At 33.3% G+C, this 27,044-nt stretch overlaps 1 protein-coding gene across 1 annotated transcript; it reads left to right on the top strand.

Moving 5' to 3' along the window:
• The first annotated feature begins 3,675 nt into the window (after positions 1–3,675).
• On the top strand, positions 3,676–25,969 carry LOC129985326 (uncharacterized). The gene is made up of 6 exons (XM_056095310.1): positions 3,676–5,085; positions 18,220–18,300; positions 19,397–19,956; positions 20,734–21,195; positions 22,272–22,627; positions 24,201–25,969. Exons 2-6 carry the CDS (start codon positions 18,225–18,227, stop codon positions 25,399–25,401), a joined length of 2,655 nt encoding a protein of 884 aa, XP_055951285.1. The 5' UTR covers positions 3,676–5,085; positions 18,220–18,224; the 3' UTR covers positions 25,402–25,969.
• The last annotated feature ends 1,075 nt before the right edge of the window (positions 25,970–27,044 follow it).

Raw genomic sequence — 27,044 nt, 5'->3', positions numbered from 1 at the left:
TTTGATATTTTTCAACTTCTAAAGAGGGGCAGATATCAAGAAGATTTTGCTACAAAAAATTAATCACTCTAATGAGACAATTATTCTCTAATTTAAATAATAATTATGTCTTCAACAATTAAGAGAAATGAACTTTTCAACCCTCTATCATATATACTCTGCTTTTGAGCAGGAGGATTTATCTTCCAAATCGTCTAGACTATGGCTTATCCTGCGCTGGTTCAAATCCAATCAAAATTATTCTATTTGTCGAATTCATAATATAACGTGAACAAAGTATTACATATCTATATAAAAATGTCTAGACGTAGGATTGTTTTGGATTCTAGAGATTGTGATCGAGGAAGATAAGTAATCCTTACGATATATAGACTTACTGAAACTAATCTACCTAAATCGGTTACAAATTTTGAGTACTAGACTCTAATGTGGAAACCCAAACGAAAAGAAATTTATAAAAATATTTATTATCTTCCTAAAAGAAGTTTTACATAAAAGAAAAAGTGATGGGATCTTGTTAGATTTCATGAAGCCAGTGACTTAAATACAGGGTGTCTATAAATGATGGACCCGATTTTAAAAAATCATATTTTCAAAAGTTCTCGACGGAATAAAATAATTAATGCGTAAAAATAACGAGAAAAGCACAAAGTTTTTTTTGTTACTAACAGATGGCAGCCATTTACGATCGCTGAGAGTAAGAAGCCCAAAATGGCGACATTGAGTGAGAAGAGTTTATGTGTGTTGGAGTACGCAAGGGTTTTTTCGACTACTACTGTTCAACGTGCTTTTAGAATTCAATACGGTAAAGAATCACCAACTAACAAAAGCATTTTGCGATGGTATAAGCAGTTTAAAGAAACAAGTTGCTTGTGCAAAAAGAAAAGCAGCGGCCGGCCAAGCCTTACGAATGACGCAATAGAGAAGGTAAGGGAGAGTTTTGTTCGCAGCCCGCGGAAGTCGACGAGAGTTGCCGGCCGAGAATTAGGAATGCCACATCAAACGGTATGGAAAGTTTTGCGTACAAAATTACAGTTTAAACCATATCGTTTACAGTTGCTACAACAAATAACAGAGAATGATAAAGTGTGTCGATTAGACTTTTGTGAACGCATGCTTATAGAATTACAAAATCCAAATTTTGCCAAAAAATTGGTATTTTCAGATGAATCGACATTCCATTTATCAGGACATGTTAATAGTCACAATGTGAGAGTGTGGGGAAGTGAAAATCCTCATCAATTTCAACAGTTTATGAGAGATTCACCCAAAGTAAACGTTTTCTGTGCAATGTCATGTGAAAAAATTTATGGGCCTTTTTTCTTCGGTGAAAAAACTGTCACAGGTGACAATTATCTCGACATGCTGGAAATTTGGTTATTTCCTCAACTGCTTGAGGACAGTCCCGATTTTATCTTCCAACAAGATGGAGCACCTCCTCATTGGTCTTTGACGGTTCGTAGTTACTTAAACAATGTGCTTCCACAAAGATGGATAGGCCGTGCGGGTGACGATGATTTAACGTTATTAACATGGCCATCAAGATCTCCTGAACTAACCCCATGTGATTTCTTTCTATGGGGTTACGTGAAAGACCGTGTTTTCGTACAGCCAATGCCGAAAACACTCCCAGAATTGAAACAACGCATTTCTGCAGCATTACAAAACATTACCAGAAACATGTTACAAAATGTGTGGAATGAACTAGATTATCGATTGGACGTATGCCGTGTGACAAAAGGGTCCCATATCGAACATTTATAAGGTAAAAAAAACTATCTGTTGGTAACAAAAAAAAAACTTCGTGCTTTTCTCGTTACTTTTAAGCATTAATTATTTTATTCCATCGAGAACTTTTGAAAATATGATTTTTTAAAATCGGGTCCATCATTTATAGACACCCTGTATAATTTCGTTCTGAAGAATACTTTCATTTTAAGATGTATTATTTTGTATCTATAAACCTGGAAATTATATTCTATAAAATATGATTTTCATTCGAATACTCATTTTTCTAACTGTTGCCTTAAATTCAAATTCCCATATAATTATATGAAAAATCTGGCCCCAATGCAGGATAGCGATGGTTTAAGATCTTGCTTCGAGACCGGAAATTTCTGCATTCGAGACTCGATTCCTCAAAATATCCTCTTTATTTATTGATCTGGGGAATGTTTGCAGATGTAGTAGTCGTCTGACAACGGCTTAAAATCTTGAGGTCCATCCAAAATAACCCTCTTGCTACGTTGCATCGGGACATTAGTATAACTAAATTGACCTCGATTCATACGAGTTCTACCTCACGCTCTTCACAGATTCCTTATCATGTGTTCATTGAACGTAATATTGCACATTCGAAGGAATTAGGACTCTAATTTTAAAAATTAAAAACGAAAAGGCCAGTACATACCATTAACAGTCAAGAAAACTTTAAACTATTGATTGTGATTTCCTGTTTTTAAAAAACTAGCGGTAAATTATGTAAACAGATGTAGGCTCCCAGCGCCATCTATTGAGTAATCCAATATGCAAGGAAAGTTCTATTTTTATTTAAGCCAAAGGATTAATCCCAAACCATACCTTGTTTAATTAAAAAATTGACATTACAGTAATTTCTAGGAAATTCATTTTTAATTAAATTTTTAAGGAGGTTGTTTGATGCTTCAATATAAGAATTTTTATTACTGCAAACCCTTTTGATCCTGTTAACTTGTGAGAAAATTAGATTTTTGAAAATTTTAGAGTTTAGATTGGAATGGTAGTTACATAGTTTTGTTATTTTAAAGTTGAAATCATCCCTTTTATCGTATATACCAACTATTGTTTTATCATTAGAAATTTCGATTTTTAAATCCAGAAAGGTAGCCTCAAGTTGATTTTTATTTGTATCTTTTAGAATTAAATCTTTTGGATAGCAATTAGTAATAATATTAGTATTGTCGAAGTTAATCAAAAGTAGGTCATCAATATATCTCCACCCGTTTATTAAATTATATTTAATTATTTTTTTCTCATAGTAATGCAGGAAAATATTAGCTAAAGCACTTGAGAAAGCTGTTCCCATTGGAATGCCCTTGACTTGTTTATAAAAATTAATACCATTAAACACGTAATTTTCAGTAATATTAAAATTACATAACTGAAGCCAGTTATTTTTAGGAATGATATTTTCATTTAAATATTCGTCATATATAAAAGTGCAGACCTTTATTAATTTTTCATGAGGTAGATTAGTGTATAAATTTTCGAAATCAAAAGTATTAAGTTTATTAATGTTGTTATCTTTAAGAAAATCCAATACTTCTTTGTTACTAGAAAAAGTCTTCAGGCCGGATTCTTTTTTCTTTTCTTTTATATATATATATATATATATAAAGATGATGGAGCCTTCTGAAATATTTTCTCTAAATAAAAAGAAAAGTTTAAATAGAAAAATTTGACAAACCTTTTTATAGCCTTAATTGGCAGGCAGAATTTAAATGGATCTGCGTGATATAACGGGACTCCCACCTGTTAGAGACGTGAAATAATATATATATAAAAAAAAATTCAAAATGCGAGTTATCGGCCGATGGAACCGGTCGGGCGACTCGGACTTTCCCTTCGGAATCGAGGACGAATGGTTTTCTCTAGGTCACGAATACGATTTCTCAGGACTGACCCACTGCTGCCTGCTCGCCTTTGTTCGTAGGGCGGGAGTGCCCGTTCGATTCGCGACGCCTTCAGTTCGTGCCACAAACATCTCTTCGTTACTCTTCTCAATAACTGCTTAGAGATTGCGCCATTTTACAACCAAGTCTCAAGAGGACTCCAACAACTGAAGGTTCTAACGGATGATTATTTAGTAGTGAGAAGCAATTTGAATAATAGAATTCCATCCCGGTTGCAATCATTAGAAATTGTATCAAGTTTAAGTCAGATCAAATGCTTTGTTAAATTTTATTGAAGGTTGAAAGTGTTTTTGTTGTGGATTTGAAGTATTTGTGATCAAGGTTTTGAAAGTGCTCGTGTTTATAAGCTGGTGAAAGTGCACGTTTTTATAATTTACTTCTAGCGAAAGTTGTTACCTGTTGTAATGCATCTTTCTTTTGTGTCTAATTCCACCAAAAAACAATCTTTTCCTTCAAATAGCGAATTTCGGTTGAATAATATATGTATTCTCATTTTTGTCTATTGTTTGGAATCTGAAGTGCCTACGTCTAAAATCTTGTGAACACCGATGAGTATAAATTTCTTCAAACGCGATATTGAAGTTGTGTCCAAACTTGAAATTGTTTCTTCCATTATTGAGATTTTTGTCTTAAGAAAAAAAGAATAAAGTGTTTCTCACAGAAGAAAATAATTATAGATTTTTTTTATATTCTAAAATTTTTGTCTGATGTGAAAATAAATAAACTGAATATATCTTTTTCAGACATCCGTAAATTGAATTTAAATTCTGAATAATACTTTGAATGTGGCAGTTGGATCCAAATAAAGGTATAAGTTTTAATGTTGAAAATGAATTTTGTGCCGAAGTTTTCTTAATTAGCAAAAATTAAAATTCCATGATATCAACAAGGTTTCATATCAGTACATAAATTGCATCTTCCATTCTTAACATCTGTGAAAAAAATAGAGAAAATTTAGAGTAGATGTTTGAAATGACATTGAACTAGAAAGTAGGAAAATGTTGCACTTACTGAAAGACTCTTCTACTTTATTGTGCCTTACTTCTTGCTTAAATGAATTCTTTGTTCAATTTTGAAACTACCCCATCGTAAGCTCTTTCAAACGTCACGTACTACCTGCAAACAGAGCAACGACCTTCCGTCAACTGTGCACGAAACGTCATCTTTACTGGTTATTTCTGTCTCTAATGGTAACATATCTATCAAAAACATGAGAGACAAATTTCTCAAACAAGTACCAATTGTTCAAGATCTTTCACTAGAATGCTAATCAAACTCCGGTTGTTAAGATGAAAAATTCTTTATTGTTTTTCTATTGATGAACCGATGTCAGCGGATAAATTATTGTGGATTTGCAAACAAAAAATGGAGATATACTCCGGAAAATATTTTGTTTGAGTGATTAGAACAAAAGGTAAGTTTATTTTCCTTATTTTTAGTAACAATTAATTTATTCCTTTCGAAACTTATTGATTCTGAAAGACTAAGCCGGTACTAGCGAAAACTGCTTTCTGACAATGGTTGAATCAATGAGTGTAGGAGTGTATAAAGACACCAGTTTTGGCAACTTGATTTTTTTTCATAAGATTCAAAAATAAAATTTTCACTCCCCCGCTTCCAAGATTGTTGGATTTTTGTAATTTTCAACACTTTTTTTCTCTATCATAATTCATTATTTTGAAATTTTAATGATTTTTATTCAAATGGTTCATTTAATTACATTTTAATTCTATTAAAAATATCACCCAATTTTTAATTTTCGAATAAAAATTATTTCAAGTTCATATGATATTTATGAAAATGAATTCTAAATTGAAGATTGAATTATAGAAAATAATTTTTATTGCACTGTAAGCGTATATTTTTTAAAATTATCCTAATTTTTTTTACAGAAATCAAGGAGAATATTTCCATAAACTTCCATTTTAGATTACATCGAGAAATTCAATGTTCACTTTTGGGTTGAGCGAACACTGAGGTCTCTGTTAGAAATGAAAATGTTTAGCACAGCTTATTCATATTCAAAAAGTTTCAGATAATTTATGGATGTACTAAAGTTTTGATTTTTATTCCAAATGCAGACAAAATTTCTGTACTGTAATTTCATCAAAATAATGTATTGTTTTCAAATGAAATGAAAAGAAATATTTGAGTGACAGGAATGCTGTCTTTACTCTATGAGAAAAATCACTTCATAAACATAAAAGTATTATGATAAGAGTATAAATCTTTTAAAATCATTCGTCATCATTGGTTTAATTATCATTATTATTGAATCTAATATTTACAATTAAGGATTTTTATTGAAAGATCACTATTTATGTCTTGCATAGCCAAATAAACTTATGGCAGAAGTATGCATTTCTCTGTTGTAATAAAGGCACATAGCAACCTATGCATTGTAGTTGTTTGGATTCCCTCGTTATATTTAATGTTTAGAAGCATAATAAAAGAATAATGAGCTTCCACATTGCAGTCCCTCATTGAACGTGAACTCCCATAAGCTCGGCACCACAACTTACTATAAGCATTTCCCAAAGCTGACATCACACATTTTGAAACACGATGAAGCGCGATTTCGATTCCAACACCAAGCATCAAATCTTCGAGCTGAAACGCATTCCGGAGCTTGTTGGTCTTTATTCATCCGAACCAAAAGAAATCTTGAGCATATCTTTTGCAGTACTTTTCGCTTTGGAGTTGACGAGATTATCGTTTGCTATAACCACTGATCAAGGAACTGTTTGCCGAACAGTTTAGTTATCCTTATTTTTTAAATTTAACATTGCCAATTTAAGTTTTTATCTGAAAAATCAACGTTTATGCTCTGTAGAGTCAAACAAGAAATCGTAATAAGTCATTAGTTTAGTCATTTCACTGACTCTCCGACCCGTCCAAAGGCACACGGATAATAAGCACTGAACTTATTATTCGTTGTGGCGGTACACGGACCGGACCGCCGCAACAGCAACACTGGCGAGAACTGTGGTTGAGTCCTAAGGGCCATCATCGACCACGGTACAAACATTCCCTAAGGAAGTACGTTCCGTCATCAATGGAAGCAGCCAGACCTCCCCTTTTTGGTGTACTGTCCAGGGTGGCGAGATTCAGCCACTATACCGGAAGCATCTCATCCTCCTTTTCAGGTGCCCCCACCCGGGGGGATAAATTATTAGTTTATGTAGACTTACGGTTACACGGTGCGAATCGGTTTGCCTCAGTTAATCAAGTAAATAAACATTTTTTGAATTAAAATTGGAAGAATACAATATTACCACTTCTACAATAACCTCATCTTGTAGCAGAAACTCTTTCCTGAGCAACTGATAAATCATTTGACTCAAACGTCGGATCAAATGTTTCGATCAAGAATAGAAGTATCGAATAGCCGCTGGTTTAATCCTGCGAAATTTTATCGTTTCCAATCGGAGTAAATTGCGATGTCATCCTCTTGCCCCAGCAGCGTTTTACTGTCTTTTGTGTAACATTTATCTACATTTTTTTTCTCACTTATTTCGTGTGATTTACCTTCACTAACAATCAACAAATTGATTCTCATTATATACTGTAAGGCACAGAAACTTGAAAATAATATTTGAACCATCTCCTTATGGCAAATAGGCTCTTCCAGTAAACAGAATATCGCACGAAATTTTACAACTGAGAAAAAAGGGTTGGGGTGCAGAAAAGTTGACATTTTTGCTGGATGATATTATGGCATCATCTTTTTAAAAGAATAAAATATTAATATCTCAAAATAAAAAATTTTTTTACTAGATACAATGCATAAAAATCTAAATCTATTGTAATAATACATATATAAAGAAAACATAAATTTATCTCAAAAATTGAATTTATTAAAAAAAGTCAAGTGACGTCATCAACTTGTCCCGGTGTCCCCTATATGAATACGAAAAGACATGGCAATAGCTGACAGATGACAATTTTGAAAAAAGTAAAGAAATTCAAAATTTAGAAAACATATAAATTCGTTCTACTATGCGTATCTATTTAATGCGATTTCTTGCAACTCAGGATCTTCCGCATTGTACGAGAGCCCGCAGTATTAATATTTTATTATCTCTGTTTATTCTACTATTTCTAACTGGGTCCTTTCCCCATCGCTACGTTGCATTTTCCATATATTCTACTGATGGCAAATGTTACCTCTAAATTCTTTTTTGCGGTAATATTTGCCATAAAATTAACACAAGATGTAATTCTTAAATGTTAGAGGAATTCTTCATTTCATTTATTTGTGTAACAATTTATTAATTCATTCATTTGTATCATTCTTAAATGTTAGACTGCCTGCAGCCCCACTGAAAATCCAAAATTCGACACTTCATGCCACCCAAGATGAGCAGTATATGTGAAACTAATGTCATTAAATCTACCATCTTGATTCCTCCAGTTGGTGCGGAAAGGATATTTGGCGACAGTTCTTTTAGTAATTTAAGCCCTTTGCACTCGGAAAATGATTTGGAGCATAATTATTCACCTAGCTTAGTTTAGTTATATCAACATCCCGTTTTAAAGCAACACTAGGGCTATTTAGGGCCGGTCCTCGTAATTCTGAACCACAGTCAGATGACAAGAACGACTCCTGAACTGGATGTCAATTTTTCCGCCCCAAGAGAGGACTGAGGTTATCTTCTACATCGCATTTAATACGACCAATCAAATCTCAAATTAATGTGGCTGGCCCAGGACTTTGAGATGGAAACTCTATCTCAGGAGTTTTCTTTCTTTCGCCGCAGAATATCCCCGAACTTGGAATCTCTATCATTCCCTGTCGGTTGAAAGGATATAAATGGAAAGGTTTATTATTAAGATGAAAAAAGGTAAAGTTTGCATACGATACACAAAAAAGTAACTATATACAATAAAGTGATGATACAGGAAGTGTTCATTGGAGAGTATGAGTTGAGGAATTTTGATGAAGTTAATATTTCTTGGAGAAGGACTTGTTTGAGGTACGAGACGGAAATTTATTCAGGACTTGGGTCTAAGGAGATCAATTCTTCGTTGTCTTGCAGGAACCGCAAAAGATTTCTAATTTTGACCTTGGACGCCTTTTTTCCCGTTACGTTGATCCACCATATTCGTTCGAGGTCGTGGGAGGGTGAGTTGAGATGTTGAGATGTGGTGAGAGGGCAGCTAGTGGCGTAATGAAGGGGATCGCCTACTTCACAGCAGCCACAGTGATGCGATCCTTTAATATGAAATCGCTTGAAGTACGAAGGGAAAGGGCCATGGCCAGTTGTAAAGATAATGTCTTTGAGATCACACTACCAGACCATCGTGAATTCTGGATCGAAAAGTTCCGATTCTAGGGCCAAACTACCAAATTTCACCTGATAACATCTATGGTTAAAATGTTCATCCCGAAATAATTTCATAAATTTGCCATTAACAAACTTAAAACCCCATTACTTATAAAGATGCGAAACAAATTACAGATTCCAGTGTGGCAGTACGTTGCTTAATAGATTCTAGAACAGCGTGGAATTTTTCCTCTCATTTCGAGCAAAGTAATGCGCCCTGAATGCCGGAAGGGTTAAAATGTGTTCCACTTTCACGCAATCCCGTTGAAGAAAGATGGATGGAAGTGAAAGGCGAAGGATTTCCATCCGACCTTGGGGTTCCATTGCGGTCAGGGAGAGCGACACCCGCGAAAGCGACTTCATTCGGCGTGTGAAATGCTCAGGGAATGAACTCATTTGTTTATTTCACGCACTTATTATGGTGTTCTTACTGGAAAAGAAAAAAAAACGTATACGAGTTTCGATTTTAAATTAAATACGGAAAACCCAGGTAAAACGTGTTTAAAAAGATAATATAAACATTTTTTAATCAAATGTTTTTCTGGATAGTTGTAATTTAAAAAACATTGAGGTTTGATTTGCAATGTGATTAAAGATTCATGTCCCTATCCATGGCAGGAAAATAACATTTTATTACCGTAACTATACTGTCTCTAAGATAAAATTTCAGAGCTTGAAATCACTGTTTAATATTGAATTACTTTTTCCAATTTTATAAAAAAACTGTCTTTTATATTTTTTATTTAAACCGATGGTAGTATCCTCTCCTTAACTTTCTAGTATTCTTATACAGTTATATAATTTAGTATAATAAAGTTGTTGTAAACAGTATCAAAGTTGAAAAATGCATGACAACAATTTATCACTTTAAAACGCTGTGTTGATTAGTTTCAATGTTTACTACAGAACATTTAACTGGATAAGAGGATCAGGAAAGGGAAAACTGAAACATTAATTTTCTGTATTTAAATAAAAGACTATTAATTCTAAGGGGAAATTTTAAATTAAAATAATATAGATATAAAACCCACAGAGATCGAGCTGTCAAACGTTACATCGATGTTTCGCTTTTAAACAATTGGCTATTAATCTTGGAGGAAATTCTTACCCCTATGAAATACGGCTTTAAATTTAGATAGCTCAACTAAATCAGGAATACATTTTTAAAAAGCATAAATTCAGAAAGAATACTTTTAATTTTTTAAAAGCACACAGAAGAAAACGCCAAGCAAAAATTTTAGAACGATGTCGGAGTTATTTGTTATAATAATCAACTTTATCAAAACTAAACAGGATCGTTGGAGAATGACTATAAGTATTTTTCTATTTAATTTGGGTACTAAAATAAATCGTATTCTTAATATGTTGTTCTACGATTTCAGGTGGCATTTTAATGTATGATTGTCAAAAAAATTGGCTGTAGTTAAGTCTTCTCTAATTAATGAAACCGCAATGTTATGGATAGAGTTCATAAAAACTCTATCCAAGAGAGAAAAGGATAGAGTTTTTATGAACTCTATCCAAAAAAGAAAAGAAGACTTAAACAAAATTAAGAAATATGCCCCAAACACACTGTAATTGAGTGCGAAAAGAAGCTTAATCATTGCCAAATAGATAATTGTTATAACTTACCTACGAAAATTGAAGACTATATCTTCTGAAACTAATATTCACAAAAATTGCTTTTGTACTATCTTAAAACTTAAAACAAAAACCTTAAAAATAATATCAGTGCCATCTCTGTACAATGCTATTAATAAGTTTGTCTAGAAAATAATACACCATTTGTAGCAATAAATACTTTATTTTATGATAAAGTTTGAATTCACTTAATAAAATATTCAATCGCATGCTTTTGACACAGTTAAAATGAAGCGTTTAAAAAAATGCTTTCTTTGAATATTATTCCCGAAGTAGGATTTTCACATCCGTTTTTATTTCATTCCATACACTCTTTTGTAATCAACGTGCGTTATAATTTGGTTCGATTTATTCAGTTAAATTCATGCTTCTCCATCATATCAAATAACAAGCGGAATTTTTTTAAAGCACATTAATACTTGATAGTCTGTAAGGCCAGTAATTTGGGTAAACAAGCTGGTCGCAAAGGCGGCTAGATTTTAAGAAAAATTTAATATTCACGTTGTTTTCGAAAAAAATTATTTCTTGTAATTTTCAGCTTCATGAGACAAAAAGAAAATCCAAATTTAAGTTCTTTTTTTTTTTTTTTTTTTTTTTGCCTTTTTAGATTTTGTTGTGCAGAGAATTTGATCGATCTATTATGAATAATATAGAGAAATAAATTGAAAGAAAAATGCCTTTGCTTTCAGGTGAAAAAAAGTATCAATAAAACATACGATCCGTGATTTTTTCATATTCTTTATTTTATGGAAACTTTTTCAACAGCTAACCATATTTCTTATATATATATATTTTTTTTTTTTTTTTTTTTTTCCTTATTCTTTTTTTTTTACATTATTATTCTTTTTTTCTCCATCCCGAGCTCTGAATTGAAATTTAGAAAATACGCTCGTTTTAGCTATTTATATTATAGTTGCGATTACATGAAGAAAATAACATAGTGATGCAATACAGTATCTTCTAAACTGAGATACCTGGGGAGATTTGAGACTTATCCTCACAAGAAACTGCGAGATATTTTTAAGAAGATAATTTCGGACGATTTTTATTTCCCTGGCTTCTTTTTTGTGCGAAATTGCGTTGTTCACAATTATTGCCCTAACGTCAAAGTGTCACACGAAAATCGATATGAGAAAGAATATGAAAGTATCTATGTCCCCTTTCGTTCCAAGATTTCAAACACTGTGTAGGATTAAAAGGCACATTCCTCTCACTGATTATTGCATTTATTAAATTCTTTTCAATAAATTGGTATGGGGCCTAAAATGTCTTTTATTAATTTTTACTTGAGCTATGCAAAAATATTTTTCAAAAAGTATTTGTCAGAATTTTATATAAAATATTACTCAAAAATGTCGATTCATCAAGGGCACCACGAATCTAAAAAAAGGTTTGGGACCCACGGTCTGATGAGTATTTTCATGAGAAAATGAATTATCAATAACGAAAATATTGAAACTTATTTTCATACAAAGGAATGCATTAAGTTTTAGAACAAGTAAAGGACTGCTGCAGTTCGTATTATCTCAAAAAAGTTGATTACTTTGCTATACATACCTAACAGGCAATGTTAAAAATTCTTGAGCCAAATTGTACATCATATTTAATATATTTAATATACAGTTTTAAAAATTATTAGATTAAGGGAAACAATATTGGCCGATGAAATCTGTGATTGGGCAGTGGGCATTCATTTGAAATTTGTTTCTCCAAGTTATCATCTTCAAACCAGTATCAAAAATAATAATAAATAATCCGTTTTTTTTTCAAGCTGTATCTCCTATTTTAGAAATATATCTGGATATCACTGATATCATTTCAGGAAGATTTCCAAATATTGCAACTTCTGTATTGCTTTCTTTTAAAATGCTATTTCCAACTAAATTTACTTTTCTTATCATTACAGCATTTTTTATAAAAGTTCTAATAACATACATTCAGTTATAAAATTAAAAAAAATAAAATATTATTCTAATTTATGAAAATTGTCCATTTGAACCTTTACGCTTTTTGCTTATTCATTTTTGTAGGCATCAATGACCAATGTGTACAGCGTCTTCATTAAGTATTCAGTAGAAAATTCTTATAGCACGCTTTAATAAGCAAAATACAGTTCACTCCCAAGTATCCGGCCAAATGTAGCGAAAGAACAAGCCAGATAACAAATAAGCAGGATAGGCCGGAGTTCTATTAATTCATTTGTTTGCCCACCAATACCAGAAGACAAAGTTTTTATATCAAAACTCACTGTTATAATACGTATTTTCTCACTTCTTATTGAGTACTAAGACCTCCATTCATCTCAAACCACGTAGTATGTTAACGCCGCCGCGACCCGGTGAATCATAGAAGCAGTTGCCGGTAACGCGTAGTGTTAAAATAGAAGGTTCTGCACTGTTAGTTTATATATGTTTATATACTGCACTGCGCGTTTCAAGAATTTATTAAAGTAAGTTAAAGGCTATAAACTGTACACATTTTAACATAAATTCAGTACACTTCACTATGGTATACTTAAAAATGAACATTAAGCATACTCCAAGTACAATTTACGAATCCTGTATGTACTGTGCAATTACAATCAGGAAAAGCGGCAAAAATGGAGGTCCGTTGTATATTGACAAAACATTGAACAACGAGCAGAACGCTGCTCTTTTCCTGTCGCATTTTACACACGACACGTAGGAGGATTATAGTAGACGCACACTTCCAATGCCTTGTCAATGTTGCCAATGCAATGCCTTGCCTTCCTCACTTAATTACGATAAAGGAAATTAGGCCAGATAGTCGCGAACCGGATACTCAGAAGTGTACTGTAGTCGAATGTTATATTTTTGTCTAATAAAAAGCATAGTTTCTAAATTCATATAATTTCTGTATAACAATTAACCTATATAATAAAAAGCATCGGGAAAATACAACAGAACCTGAGGAAGAAAATTTCAGATCTTTTATTAACTATTTCAGTAGATTCTGAATGAGAAATGGAGAAACGTGAATTAATATCGTCTAAAGTTATTTTTTAGTGAGAATTCACATTTATAGACAAAACCACGCGATATGTAATCTTTCTCTTTCAAATTATTGTTTGAAACACTTTCCCATTTCTAGTTCGTTAACACCTGTAAGATATTGGAGCATTTTAACAAAAGAAGAGGAAAAAAAGATTCTAAAAGCACTTTTTGATGGAGTGTAACAAAAGTCTATTCTTTTAGCTGCTTTCTTCACTTTCGAAAAGAATAAGATAGTTTCTTTCTCTTTTATAGAATGCTTTCACAAACTGCCACGCACTTGGAGAGGTCGGCACCAGCAGTTTTCAATAGCCAATGGAGCTGTAAATACTTCCTTATAAGAAATAATAAAGCTCCTTTTAATGGAAGAAACGGGGATGTTTTCTTCCTCTAGATAATAATGAGCTAACTGGAACACACCGATTCAGTCCTTTCCAGTTTAGATTGATTTCTTTGTGTCTTTTCAAAACTTTAATTCTTCCCTTTGATGTTAACACTTTCAAAACCTAGCAAGTCTCATTTTCAACATACAACTGCCCAAATTTTCCTTTCATCTACAATGGCTGAATATTTTAGCTTATAAAAATGAACATTTCCATCCCAAATGGTGTGTCTTTTTTTCCCATTAGAGCATGAAAACATAAGGAAATGACAACTACTGCCTTCGCAAAATTGATTTTATTTTTTAATCACTTTTTCTAAGAAATGGTTTTTTTAATTATTTGAAATATATTGCCTGGAGCATACATTTTGTGTCCCTTTCCACTGTTTAAATTGTTTAATAACTTCTTAATATGGCTTCGGTACTCTCAAGTACATCCTAATGTATTCTTAATATCGTCTAGTTTTCAGAAGCTATTATTCAACGTATACGTATAAATGCCATTCCTGCCTCCAATGTGGGAAAAGAAGAAAGGAAAAAAATTGTTAAATTATTCTTATTATAATTATTATTAAAAAATAATTACTTAAAGAAAATTTTTGTTTTAAATTTCAGAATGAGATGAACTGGAAAAAAGTCTAAGAAAGCTACTTAAAACATTTAATGATACATTTCCAGTGCATTTATGAATAGAAATCGGTTTACAAATTTCTTATTGCTTTCGAACTTGTTAAGTGCCCCGAAACATCAGCATTTCGAATGATGCGTACAGTACATTCACGAATATCCTGCCTAATGTGATGGATAGACAGACCGAATAACAAAAAAGCCGGATTGGCCAGAGTTCAATGAGCTCATTTCTTTGACCTACAATATCAGTAGACAAAATTTTTATACCAAAAGTATTACGTAATACGTATTTTCTCCATTTATCTCAATGTGAGCGCAGCCACGGCCCGGTGAATCAAAGAAGCAGTCGCCGGTAACGTGTCGAATTAAAATAGAAGGCTCTGTTCTGATAGTTTATATATGTTTATGCACTGCACTGCATATCTCAAGAATTAATTAAAGAAAAAGTAAGTGAAAGGATATAAACTCTTCACATTTTAACATAAATTCTGTAATGCCCAACTTAAATGCAGAAAACATAAACAAAACGTTAGCATTTTCGTAGGCTTAATTCTTAAGAAAACTGGCTCAAATTGATTTTATTTTGCACAGATAAATGATGACGCAGATATGAAAAGGTAACCCTAAGATAAAAGTCAAAATTTAACGGTTTTAAGTTTTTGAAAAAGTCTTTAATAGATTGCCGCTTCTGCAATGCCTTGCCTTCCTCATTTAATGACGATAAAAGAAAACTAGGCCGGATAGTACGGAAGAATAGTCGCGATTCGAATACTCGGGAGTGTACTATATTTGTTTTTCCAATTCAAGGTATTTAGAAATGAATACCCCAGCTTTGCAGGTCTATTAAAAGAAATTAAAAATTTACATCATTCTTATTCACCGGAAACCAAAAATAACAATTGAGAATTCAAATTCAACACAGTTATAAGTGTTCCAAGTGAGCCCTTCAGAAATGAGAAGGATATCGAAGCAGTACGATACCCCACAACTTTTTCTGCATGCCTGGTGAGAAGCTTTGAAAGAATGCAGATGTGCGTGCATGTCTGCATTTATTTTATATTTTTAGGGCTAAATCAAATAGCAGGTGGTTATTACCCCTCTATGAACGCGGACGAACTTATGCATATCTGCAGGTTTTCAAATCGTCATGTCAGAGATGCTGAAAGAGTGTGGGATGAGTCATCGTATCACTTTGATATCGTTCGCATTTTTGGACGGACTCACAACGAACATTTATAACTATGTTGAATTAAAATTTTCAAATATTGTTTGTAATTTCTGATGAACAATAAGGTTGTTCTTCGTTTGGTTTTCTTTAATAGCCCTGCAAAGTTGTGATACTCATTTATAATATCTACTGCAAGTAATATTTCTACACTGATATTTTTATATGGGTATATTATATGGGTTCCAATTCTACATTTGTAAACAAGTCGAAAAACAAACAAGAAAAACAAGTATTGTAAACAAGTACTGTTGCTATCAAATTCAGTAACAAAAGCTGTTTTATGAAGTTCGATTTAAAAATTCTTGATAACTACGATCGGCAATCAACAATCAGCACAATTTAGCATTTAATAGATACATCTTTTTTCCAAAATGTTACTATTTTATCAGCCATATTATTAATGTTTAGCCTTATAAACGTTGAAACGGGCAATTTTCTTTCATCAATAAGATAATGTTTTCTTTTTTTCTGTTAACAGAGTACAAAACTGATTCGTTATTAAGAAGCACATTTATTTTAGATATCAATGATTTTGCTACCTTTTGACAATAATCTTTAGAATAATTCTTTAGAATTACAGAAGTGAATAATTAGCAGTAAAGCACCAATATAATACTGATGGAATTCTTCTAGTTAGAAAGTAAATAAGTTTCCCAGCCAAATATCAATACGAATTTCTGTATTTCGCTTTACTTATTAAATGCACTTGGATTGCATGAATTATTTCTCTCCTATAAACACACAAAATATTTTATGTATAGTTCTTAGTAACTATGATGCATATGTCACGGTAAATGTGATTAATCCGATGATTACGTATAATTAATTGCCTGTGATTATTCATAGTCACTACTAAACGTCACCGATAATTGTATATAATCACCAGTTTGTTACATTTACCGTAACTTGTACACTTTCTGTTTGAATAAGCATCCTGATGTAATGCTTTCCATTTAGATTGAAAAAGATCTATGATCATCTTTGAAAATTTCCGGATTACATTCTAAAACAAGAGAGATCTGTACACTTTATTCTGACGTAATTCACACAGTTACACAAACTTTGCCTCTTATGGCAGTTTTAATTCAAGACTAGCTCATACTACAAGGTTGAAAAGTTTCAAAAATGGAATCAGAGAAACTGTATCTGGTTTCTTGTGTCGTGATCTACGGTTATCATCAATTCTTTATTCGTTCTACCATCATTAAGGCATTTTGCATTAGCCTTGATTAGAAGAAAATCTCAATTTGAAACTGCGGAAATTAAAGAAGGTGTTTTGAACTATGGGTTGCTTAGAGGAAATATTACTATATTTCCGCAATAAGCTGAGAACTGACGATTGTAACCAATTTCAACATACAGTAGTTAGACATCCATACAGATCTTCAATGGTATTGCTATCTAATTTTTTAACCATGAGACCTTGATTCTGCCATTAGATATTGACAGCCTTAATTTTATTAAAAGTAATAATGATTAAATCTGCCCTGAAGTTTAAATTTAAACCTGATGATGAATAAGAACCATCGTTTACGTTTCCTCTTCGAACGATGATTTCTGCTTATTATTATACAGGGTGTTCATTAATTATTGTCGGGGTTTCTGTACTTCATAACTTTCGAATAAAAAATATTACGCAAAAACCGATTACGTATTCGTAAATTACAACTCAAAGAATTTTACGTAGCAACAATGCAATCTTAGTGCATTTGCAGTCTGGGTAATTATGACGTCATACATAAAAATGGTGACCGTGTAAGAAAAAGCATTGTGTGTATTGTGGTTTTTCGAAACTAAATCAGTCATAACTACTCAACGTCGCTTCAGGACCACGTACAAGAAAGATCCTCCTTCGGATAATTCTATCAGACGCTGGTTAACACAATTTCAGGAAACTGGTAGCGTTCTACACCGAAAGGGAGCGGGAAGACCGAGCACTTCGCAGGGAAATGTTGATCGTATCCAAGAAACGTTTACTCGCAGTCCACGAAATCAACGAGACAAACAGCTGTGCAGTTACATATGCCGCATACGACGATATGGAACGTTCTCCATAACCGCCTTCATCTGAATGCCTACAAAGTGCAAATTGTGCAAGCTTTACATTTTAATATTATTAATAAAATTCTTTGAGTTGTAATTTACGAATACGTAATCGGTTTTTGCGTAATATTTTTTATTCAAAAGTTATAAGGTACGGAAACCTCGACAATAATTAATGAACACCCTGTATATATATTATACTTATTACTACTGATGAAGAAATTTCTTTATGATTAATCAAAGGCATTCAAATACATCTTCAATACGTGGCAAATCTTTATTGCAGGAAGAATGGACTGGTACGTCTGGATATTGCTGGGGGCTGTCTTTTTTCTCTTCTTACCGGATAACTCAAAGCAAGAGGCAGGTACATATTTTTCTTTCAAAATTCAAATAAGACAAACTGTTTTAATTATATCGTAGTTTCTTTAGAAAATTCCACTATAAATCATGGTTCCTAAAAATATAAGCTCCAATATTGAATTTTAGAAGATAAAGACATAAAATGTTACTTTAGAGCATTCTCTGCTTTCTCTTAAGAGATTAAAAATAACTCCCATTTTTAGTTAGAAAACAATCTAAAATATTTCGTGATCTGCATTTAATTATGAATTCGTTTCCATTAAACTTAATTATTAATTTTGAACTGGTATTAGAATTTTTTTCAATACCTTTTCGTTTTCTAGTATTGAATTCATAGGTGAAGGAATATAATATTTTATAATTTTTGATGCACGTTTTATTGCTGTATTTACTGGCGAAAAAGTTTGAAACTACAAAATTCATTTCATAATAAATTCCAAACTTCTGCATTATTTCAAAATTGTCTCAAAATGAAAAAGAAATCTTAAGAATTTAAAGAATAATGATATGATTCTTTCAATATGCACTTTTCTCACTCTTGACTAAATTTTTACTTATTGAAATACAAGATTTTTAATGCTTGAAAATACAGAATAATATCAACAGTTTGCAAATTACTATAGCCATCATAAAAAATAAAAAAAAACGATGGTCTTCATAAATTTTAAATATTTTATCAATTTTAGTATTACTGGTCATTCGATAATTACTTTATGCCAAAGTTAGCTTATTATGATTAAGCTATTTCTTAAATTTTTCTGGAAGTGTTGCAAGATTCCAGACACATACTATCAAACTTAAAATGAATCATTAAAAACTCTTACAAATTGGCAATAAATACAAGCACTAACAATATCACTTACTATTTTTTATGTTTCTAACAAAATCTATCAAATATCAAGGTACTGAAAAGAACAATTGTGGGTCAGCAACCTAAGAACATTATGAGCGAGCCTTGTATTTTAATACTTATGAAAGTTAGATAATTATTTTGTATGAAAATATTTTAAGATCAGTTCACAGTGAGATTTGCAGTGAATGAATTGTACATTTTATAGATTGAATATACTTTGTGTGAGAAATTCCTGTTCCTTTTGTAGGAGGCAATCTGCTTCTGGCCCAAGTTAAAGAACTTCCATCTGGTATCTTGATTGCAGAATATGATTGGCTGATTCGGGATGTCGTTCTTCTGTTGCAAACCACTCATTCCCCTCAGGGACATACCTATGATGGTCCTGACTTCTTAACATCTCGTCCGGGATATAAATTACGCCTGCGACTAAGTACTGGCTACACCAATCCTACAGATGGTCTCAACTATTTCGGTCTGTGGTTCTCAGTGGTGCCCGGTCCTTACGATGAAGCCCTTCAATGGCCATTTCCCTATGCCGTCAACCTGACCATCGTCTCAAGAAAGGAAGGATTCCAATCGGTGCATGCGGCATTTGAAAGGTGCCGCACGAGGCCAGGACTCTTGGAAGGAGAAGGATGTGGAACACCTTTTCTGGTACCTCACGAACACGTTCTCAACGGTCCTTTCCTATTGAATGGAGATATGCTTGCCAGGGCCACTGTGTTCCTAGAAGAGAAGAATCTCATTCCTAAGAGGACACGCATATTCATGAGGGCAAACCGGCTAGTGTCGGAGTTTCTTTGGCAGGTGATATCTCCTTCGTATGCGAGCTAAAAATAATGAATCCATATAAAATGTATTGTGTGTGTCATTTTGAAAATCTTTTCTAGCTTCACAGAATATTATTTAAAATAACATTGTAAATACAAACGATTCACTGAGTGATTCACTGAAAATTTCACTAACTGTGTGTGTGTGTGTGTGTGTGTGTGTGTGTGTGTGTGTGTGTGTGTGTGTGTGTGTGTGTGTGTGTGTGTGTGTGTGTGTGTGTGTGTGTGTGCACGCGCGTGTGCGTGCGTGAATGAGTGAAAGAAGAATTCTATACAAAGTTTCTCTTAATTAAAGATTTTAACGTTAATGTGATCTTGCAATATTTTCCACCTGAGTTAGTTTAATGAATTTTAAATTCTTATGGAAAAATTGAAGGTACTGCTAAAATTACGAAAACAATACGCCTATTTTTGTAGAAAATTCTTGAATAAGAAAAATCGACAATATTTCAACAATCTAATGACAATTGCTGTAAAATTCAAATAAAACTAAAATAATTCAACTTTTTCACAAGTATTTAATTCATATTTAGTCTCATTTCTCAATTTTACGATTTATATTCGATTTAACATTTATTTTTGCTAAAATATAAAAACAAGTTTCATTATGCGCAAATTAAATTAAGGAAATCATATTTCCGATTTAACTGATTTGCTTAATTTTAACTAATAAAAAGTACTTTCTTGATTATGAATTGTAAACTGACTATTGCCTATGAAAAAATTTGTCGAAATGATTTTGATGCCCTTTTAGGTAGATGATCTCCCTTCTCCCGGTTTACCAGTCATCAGCCCACCTTTCCAGTTAGACAACGAAGGCTATTTACTGCAGCTACAATTAACATTTTCATCAGAAGGCGTGGGGCTGTTTGCTGCCATTCTCCCTTCAGCTCATGATTCTTTACTTGCGTGGCCTTTTGCTTTACCCTTTGAACTTGCCCTCTTAGACAGAAGGGGGACAGTGGATCCTACTGCAGGCGGGACATGCCCTCAAGCAGCCTTTCGCAAGCCTCATGCTCATCGTACCAACCCTCCCTGTGGCTTTAGAAGAATGGGAACACTGAAAGCTCTGCAAGCGCGGACTCTGAATGGCACTGGGGTAGTGGCTCGATTCACAGCAGTTCTGGACCAAGTACCACAAGTAGCCAGTTTAGCCCTCAGAGATCAATACTTGGTTGCTGAATACACTTGGAGAGTGCCCCACATTGAAAGGAAGGTAAGCTGTAATTCGTGATTTTCGTCTTTTGTATACATGGTGATTCAAAACTTGTCGTTCAAAGGGAGATAGGGAATATCTCAGGAAATCGATTTCACACAGGAAAATATATCCTCAAACTTCATCTGCATGGACAAAATGGACAAGTGAAGTGAACACATGGAAATAGTAAAGTTAAGTGGTAACAAAGATGACCTTTATTCCAACAATGTAAAGTACATTCGTTATCAGTAGGTGCACAAAATTGCGACCATTTACACGAACACGGGATTCACAGCGCCGTTGCATCGACTACCGAACATTTTCAAAAATGCCTGGCATATCACGGACACCTGCATATCCACTGAGATATGTGGTATCAACATGATGGAACTCCAGGCCATAGCACAATTGTTACGCATGATTACTTGCACCGAACATTTGGTGCTCAATGGATCGGCAGGGGTGGACCGATTGCTTGACCACCCAGGTCACCTGATTGATCGCCCATGGATTTTTTTGTGCTGGGCCATGAAAGACCAGATCTGACTGGGCCAGAAAGATCCTACTCGATAGTGAAATGGACATTGTTGCAAGAATAATTGTCACCGCAGGTATTGTCCTTGATATCCTAGGCGTTTTTGAAAATGTTCGGTGGTTAATGCAACGACGCTGTGAATCCTGTATTCATGTAAATGGTCGCAATTTTGTGCACTTACTGTGAACCTCACTTTACCTTGTTGGAATAAAAGACACATTCGATACCACTTAACTGTACTGTTTCTTTATGTTCACTTCACTTGTTCGTGCAGATGACGTTTGCGGACATACTTTCCTATGTGAAATCGGTTTCCTGACGTATTCCCTACATCCCAACGGAATTTGAAAGATAAGTTTTGAATCGCCTTGTATATTTTGAATATCACGTATTTTTCCTTCTCTATAATTCCTAAATTAAAATTTTTTACTATGTTCAAAAAATAAGATTCTCAAAGATTTAGATGCAATTAACAAAACTGTTGATATATTCATTACAATGATGGAGTTTACATTGAAAATTTGTGAACTTTTCATGAAAAAATACATTTGTCTTTCAGCTTCAATTGGCAAAAGCCGGTCGCCTTAACAATTTGTTGAGCGAGCGCTTCTTCTCCTCGCAGCAAGGTTATCTCATGCAGCTGCAAATTAAGTTTCAGAACCACAGTATGGGTCTTTACCTTACTCTTCTGGAGGGAGCGAACGATCCGTCTCTGCAGTGGCCTTTTGACAAACGCTTCTCCCTTCTTGTCCTCGACCAGCAAGAAGCAGGAGCCGAACACGTTGGAGTGTCCGTTGACCCAACAGATCCTCAAGTAGGTCAGGAAGCATGCCCGGGATCATTCTGGCGACCCTTTGGTAGGAATGATGCATGTGGCTCTGCGCATGTACTCACCTACGATCAGCTATATGATAAGTAAGTGCTCCTGCATTGCATAACACTTGACAGAAAGAAAATATTAATGAGCTCATTGCTTAGATTAGATAAAAGAGTGACTGATATTTTCACCAAATAATGGGAGCTAGTAAGAAATAACAGAACTTTTGTTTTGTAAATGTGCGCCAAAATTCGGTGACTGCGGTTATGAATCAAAGTGATCACTGGCAAATGGCATAAACGAATTTTTGGTTCCATATAACTGTTAAGCAACATGAGTCCCATGATCATAACAAAAACAATTGTTTAATTTTACTTTGTTCAAATAATGAACAATTTTGGAGATTACGGATGCTATCACTGCGGTTTTTCGTTTCAGTCTCCTATAACGAAAATTAAAGCATATGCACGATATATGTATACATTTCTAAATTCCCTCTAAGATATTCCGAGTATGAATCACATGTATCTGTAACGTAGCGTTATGAGGCTGGTATGTTGAAAGCTGTATTCTACAAAAACAGTTGAAAAATCATCACGATCTTCCATCACATCTATCAAAGATATAAAAAGTCTTATTATTTAAGAAACGCAATGTTTAGTTTAATGCGAGATTTGAGAAGAATAAATAGATGTAATGTATTCGTACATACAGCTTGAGTACATGATATTTTAGTCTTTTAATATTCTTCTGTTACATTTACCAAGAAATGCTGTAGCTTTATAAATAGCTTATATTTAAATATTCCGGCCAAAATATAATTCCGAAATTGAATTCCACCGTTAAAGGCAAGACAAACACCATATAGTCCGGTATTGTTTTAAAAAAATGATTTGCTATTTTTATTTGAAAAGAATAGCCATTCTTCACATTCTTCAATTTTAAAATAAGACTTCTTTTCTTCATAATATAATGATGAATAAAAAAGAATATATAAAGCGCATATTTACTATGATTTCAGCAATAAAAATATGAAAAAGTTTAATTAAATGGAAATCACAATACAAAGTATAATAATTAAGAAGAATAAAAATGTGCATTACGCATTTAATAGCCTCTTTACTTAAATTGAGTCCTGGCATAGGGGTAGCGCGTCTTCCTCGTGATCTGGGCGTCCTGGGTTCGAATCCCGGTTTGGGCATGGCTGTTCTTCATCTGTGTTCTATCTGTGAGGTGTGTGAATGTGCCCCACCCCCCTGTAAAAAGGGGTTGTGAATGTGTGTGAGTTTCATGAGCTAGAAGTCAGACTTCTGCCCTCGGGTGCTCAGGGGTCTTTACTCTCAGAAGCTACTGCACCCCCTTTCCGTGATAACGAGGACACGACATCATCATCACTTAAAATGAGAATGAACTAAAAAAAAACCAAACTTTGAGAACAAGTGCTCTCAGATGCGCTGCCCTGTAAACATTTAATTGTATTCTCGCTCTTTAAGAAAAGTGGCATCTCTTCAATTTGAATAATATCTTAAATAAAAACTTTTCGAGACATATAATTAAGTATCAAATATTTTAATACTATATAATTAACAAAATTTATTTTTTGAAACATAGTGAACTTTCTTTTCACTATTTATGCGTTTCGTTTATCTGAATCTATCTATTCTTTTACAGGAAGTTTATTCGTTACGGAGCTATACTTTTGAAAGTAGTCATTTACCTCAACGAAGTGCGCCCTCCACGTTTTGCCTCATTGACATTCCAAGAAAACCACCTGTCGGCCCGATTCGAATGGTTTGTACCTGATCTTCTAGATAAAATCAGTCGGGCTAGAGAAGGCCGATTAGGCTTCCTAGACAGTGAAAAATTCTATCTCTCCAACAATGGATACCGAATGATGCTCCGCCTCTACCCAGAAAAGGCATCCGGATTCGTAGGGCTATATGCTGTGCTGACAAAGGGAGCATATGACGCCGAATTGCGTTGGCCCTTCCCTCACGCTTATTCCTTGGAAGTTATAATGGAAGGACGACCCCCACTTCGAAGAACCACTCATCCAGGCTCTGGATGTCCGGACATTGCTTTCCAGAGACCGGACAGAGAATTATCTGAATGGAGTTGTGGGGAAGGGCATATGATAGCTCATGAGACATTGCTGGGAGTGCCTGAGGAAAAATGGCACCGCCCTCTTGCTGAACCAGAAGAAAAAACTTCACCAGTCTCTAATCCCAATAATCTGGAACCTCATTCTTTCATGGAAAAATCGATTGAGACGAATCTTGACGAAATTCCAAATGTCCAGTCTAGCTCAACTGTAAGGAAAGAACAGAAACCTGTTGGAATTCGTTTCGCTATCACAGTCTTCCTCCAAGAAATATTGCCTCCAATAGCTTCTGTGAGACTTGAAAACGGTGTCCTGGTGGCAAAGTATTCTTGGATTCTCCAAGATGCTGCCGCGAACATTGGACTTCTCCAATCCCGTGAAAAGAACAGATTGGAGAGTTCAGTGTTTTATTCTGAGAATCAAGGTTACGCTATGCGCTTAGCAATGTCTCTTTCGAGACGAAATATTTTATCTAAAGATGAACAGGTTGTAGGGTTGTTTTGGACTCTTCAGGCTGGGCAGCATGATTATGCATTGCAGTGGCCTTTTTCTTCGGTTGTTACTCTTAGTGTCATTGGTGGAGTTACTTCTTTACAGAGGGTGATTATTCCTGGAAGCAGCAAGTGTCCTATGGAAGCATTCGATCGACCCCAGTCGCCTAATAATGAACACTCATGTGGATTTGCATCTCTTCTTACCTTGTCCGAACTCTATTCTAATTACATTCATAATGATGTGCTTCATATCAAAGTCACCATTACACTGAGCTGAAAATGAATATCAATTGAATCAGCAGACAAGCTTTTCAGTACAACTATCTTGATTCCTTTTTATAAGATTAATTATCTTGTTTTGCATTATATTTGAATTCATAATGTATTCCATATTCTCTAAATCTCATCTATGGATAGTGAAAATGGAAGTATTAATCTTATAAGCAGAAAAAGCTACATCCAAATGTAAATGAAGATTAAATATGCAGGCATTTAATCTTACTTCCGTGAAACGTTCAGTTTTGAATGCACAATTATTCATTTCATTGATCATTAATTGCAACAAATCAGACAATCTGCAGTACAGTTTTTAACGTGGTGCTAGAAAGTATGCTTAACTATGTGCATTCTTTATCTCTCTCTTTTTTCATAATAGCTTCAGTTTTTCAGCACGATTTATCAAAAACGGTATCTGGGCAGATAAAATAATCGTTCCGCTTTCACTGTGATGGCCAGTGCTAACATCAGCATCTTTATTCTTACTCAATACATTTTATACACTCCGCACATTTTTTTGTATTCACAAAAAACTTTATGATGTTCAAAAATAAAGATATTATTCAATATTTATCGAGTATCCATTTTTCTTTTGTTTCTTTATTGTTCAGTTAATTACTTCAAATAATTTTTGGTTATAATGAAAATAAATTAAAAAAACATTTTCCTAAATTTTCTGAATTTGGAAGCAATGTTCTGTAGAAAAAAATACAATCAAAGTATATTAATTAATTTTATTAGTAAGTAACAATTTTGCTATAAGAATTAATTTATACTAATTAATTCATTTTATTTATAATTTTTATTATGAAAATTTTAAGAATCTTTCTTAAACGCACAATTGTAGAAATATCATCCTTCAGAATTTCTCGTGATTAATAAATAGTTAATATTAATATTAATAAGAAAATCATTAACTTCGATAAGAATATTGATTAAATTCCAAAATGTTAAAATTTAACATGTTGCAAAAAAGGTGAAAATCTACCATTTTATTGGTAGCTAATTGGTATCTAATTTATTATCCATTTTATTGGTATCAAATGGTTATCTACCATTTTATTTTTATCACCAATATTTAGAAAAATTGTAACAAACTGAATCTACTTAAAGTACACTTTTTTTAAAAAAAATTATAATTTAATGACTTAACACCAATAAACGTCCATCGAAAAAATTTTGTTTATTAAATTGCTTTTGCTTTGAAATTCAATAAAGTAAATATGAATTGAAAACCTAAAATTAAAAATTTATATATACATACACAGAGTAATCAGTAAAGTCTTTTTAAACCCTTTAAATTCAAAACGGCGTCTCTTATAGTTAGAAAAGAAACATGTATTTATAATAATTATGCTGAACTTATTGAGACAGGTTACAGCACCTTGAATGTTGAAATAAGAAAGTTATGAAAATAACTAAAAAGAAATAAAGGAGATTGGTCAATTAGAAAAATGAACACTATACCATAATAATAAAAATCGAGAAAAGTTTCATCGAGTTATCTATAAAACTTAAGGAAATATTTGAGATTAAAAATTATGAAGTTTCTGAGATTTGAATTATATATTTAATTGAGAACAAAAAATATACTTTGAGAGACAGTTTTTTTTCTACCTGTGATAAATATCAAAAATCAATTGA

Source organism: Argiope bruennichi, chromosome 9 (genome assembly GCF_947563725.1).
Source record: "Argiope bruennichi chromosome 9, qqArgBrue1.1, whole genome shotgun sequence".
In the NCBI taxonomy this organism is placed as follows: domain Eukaryota; kingdom Metazoa; phylum Arthropoda; class Arachnida; order Araneae; family Araneidae; genus Argiope; species Argiope bruennichi.
This window is presented reverse-complemented; position numbering and strand designations above follow the sequence as displayed.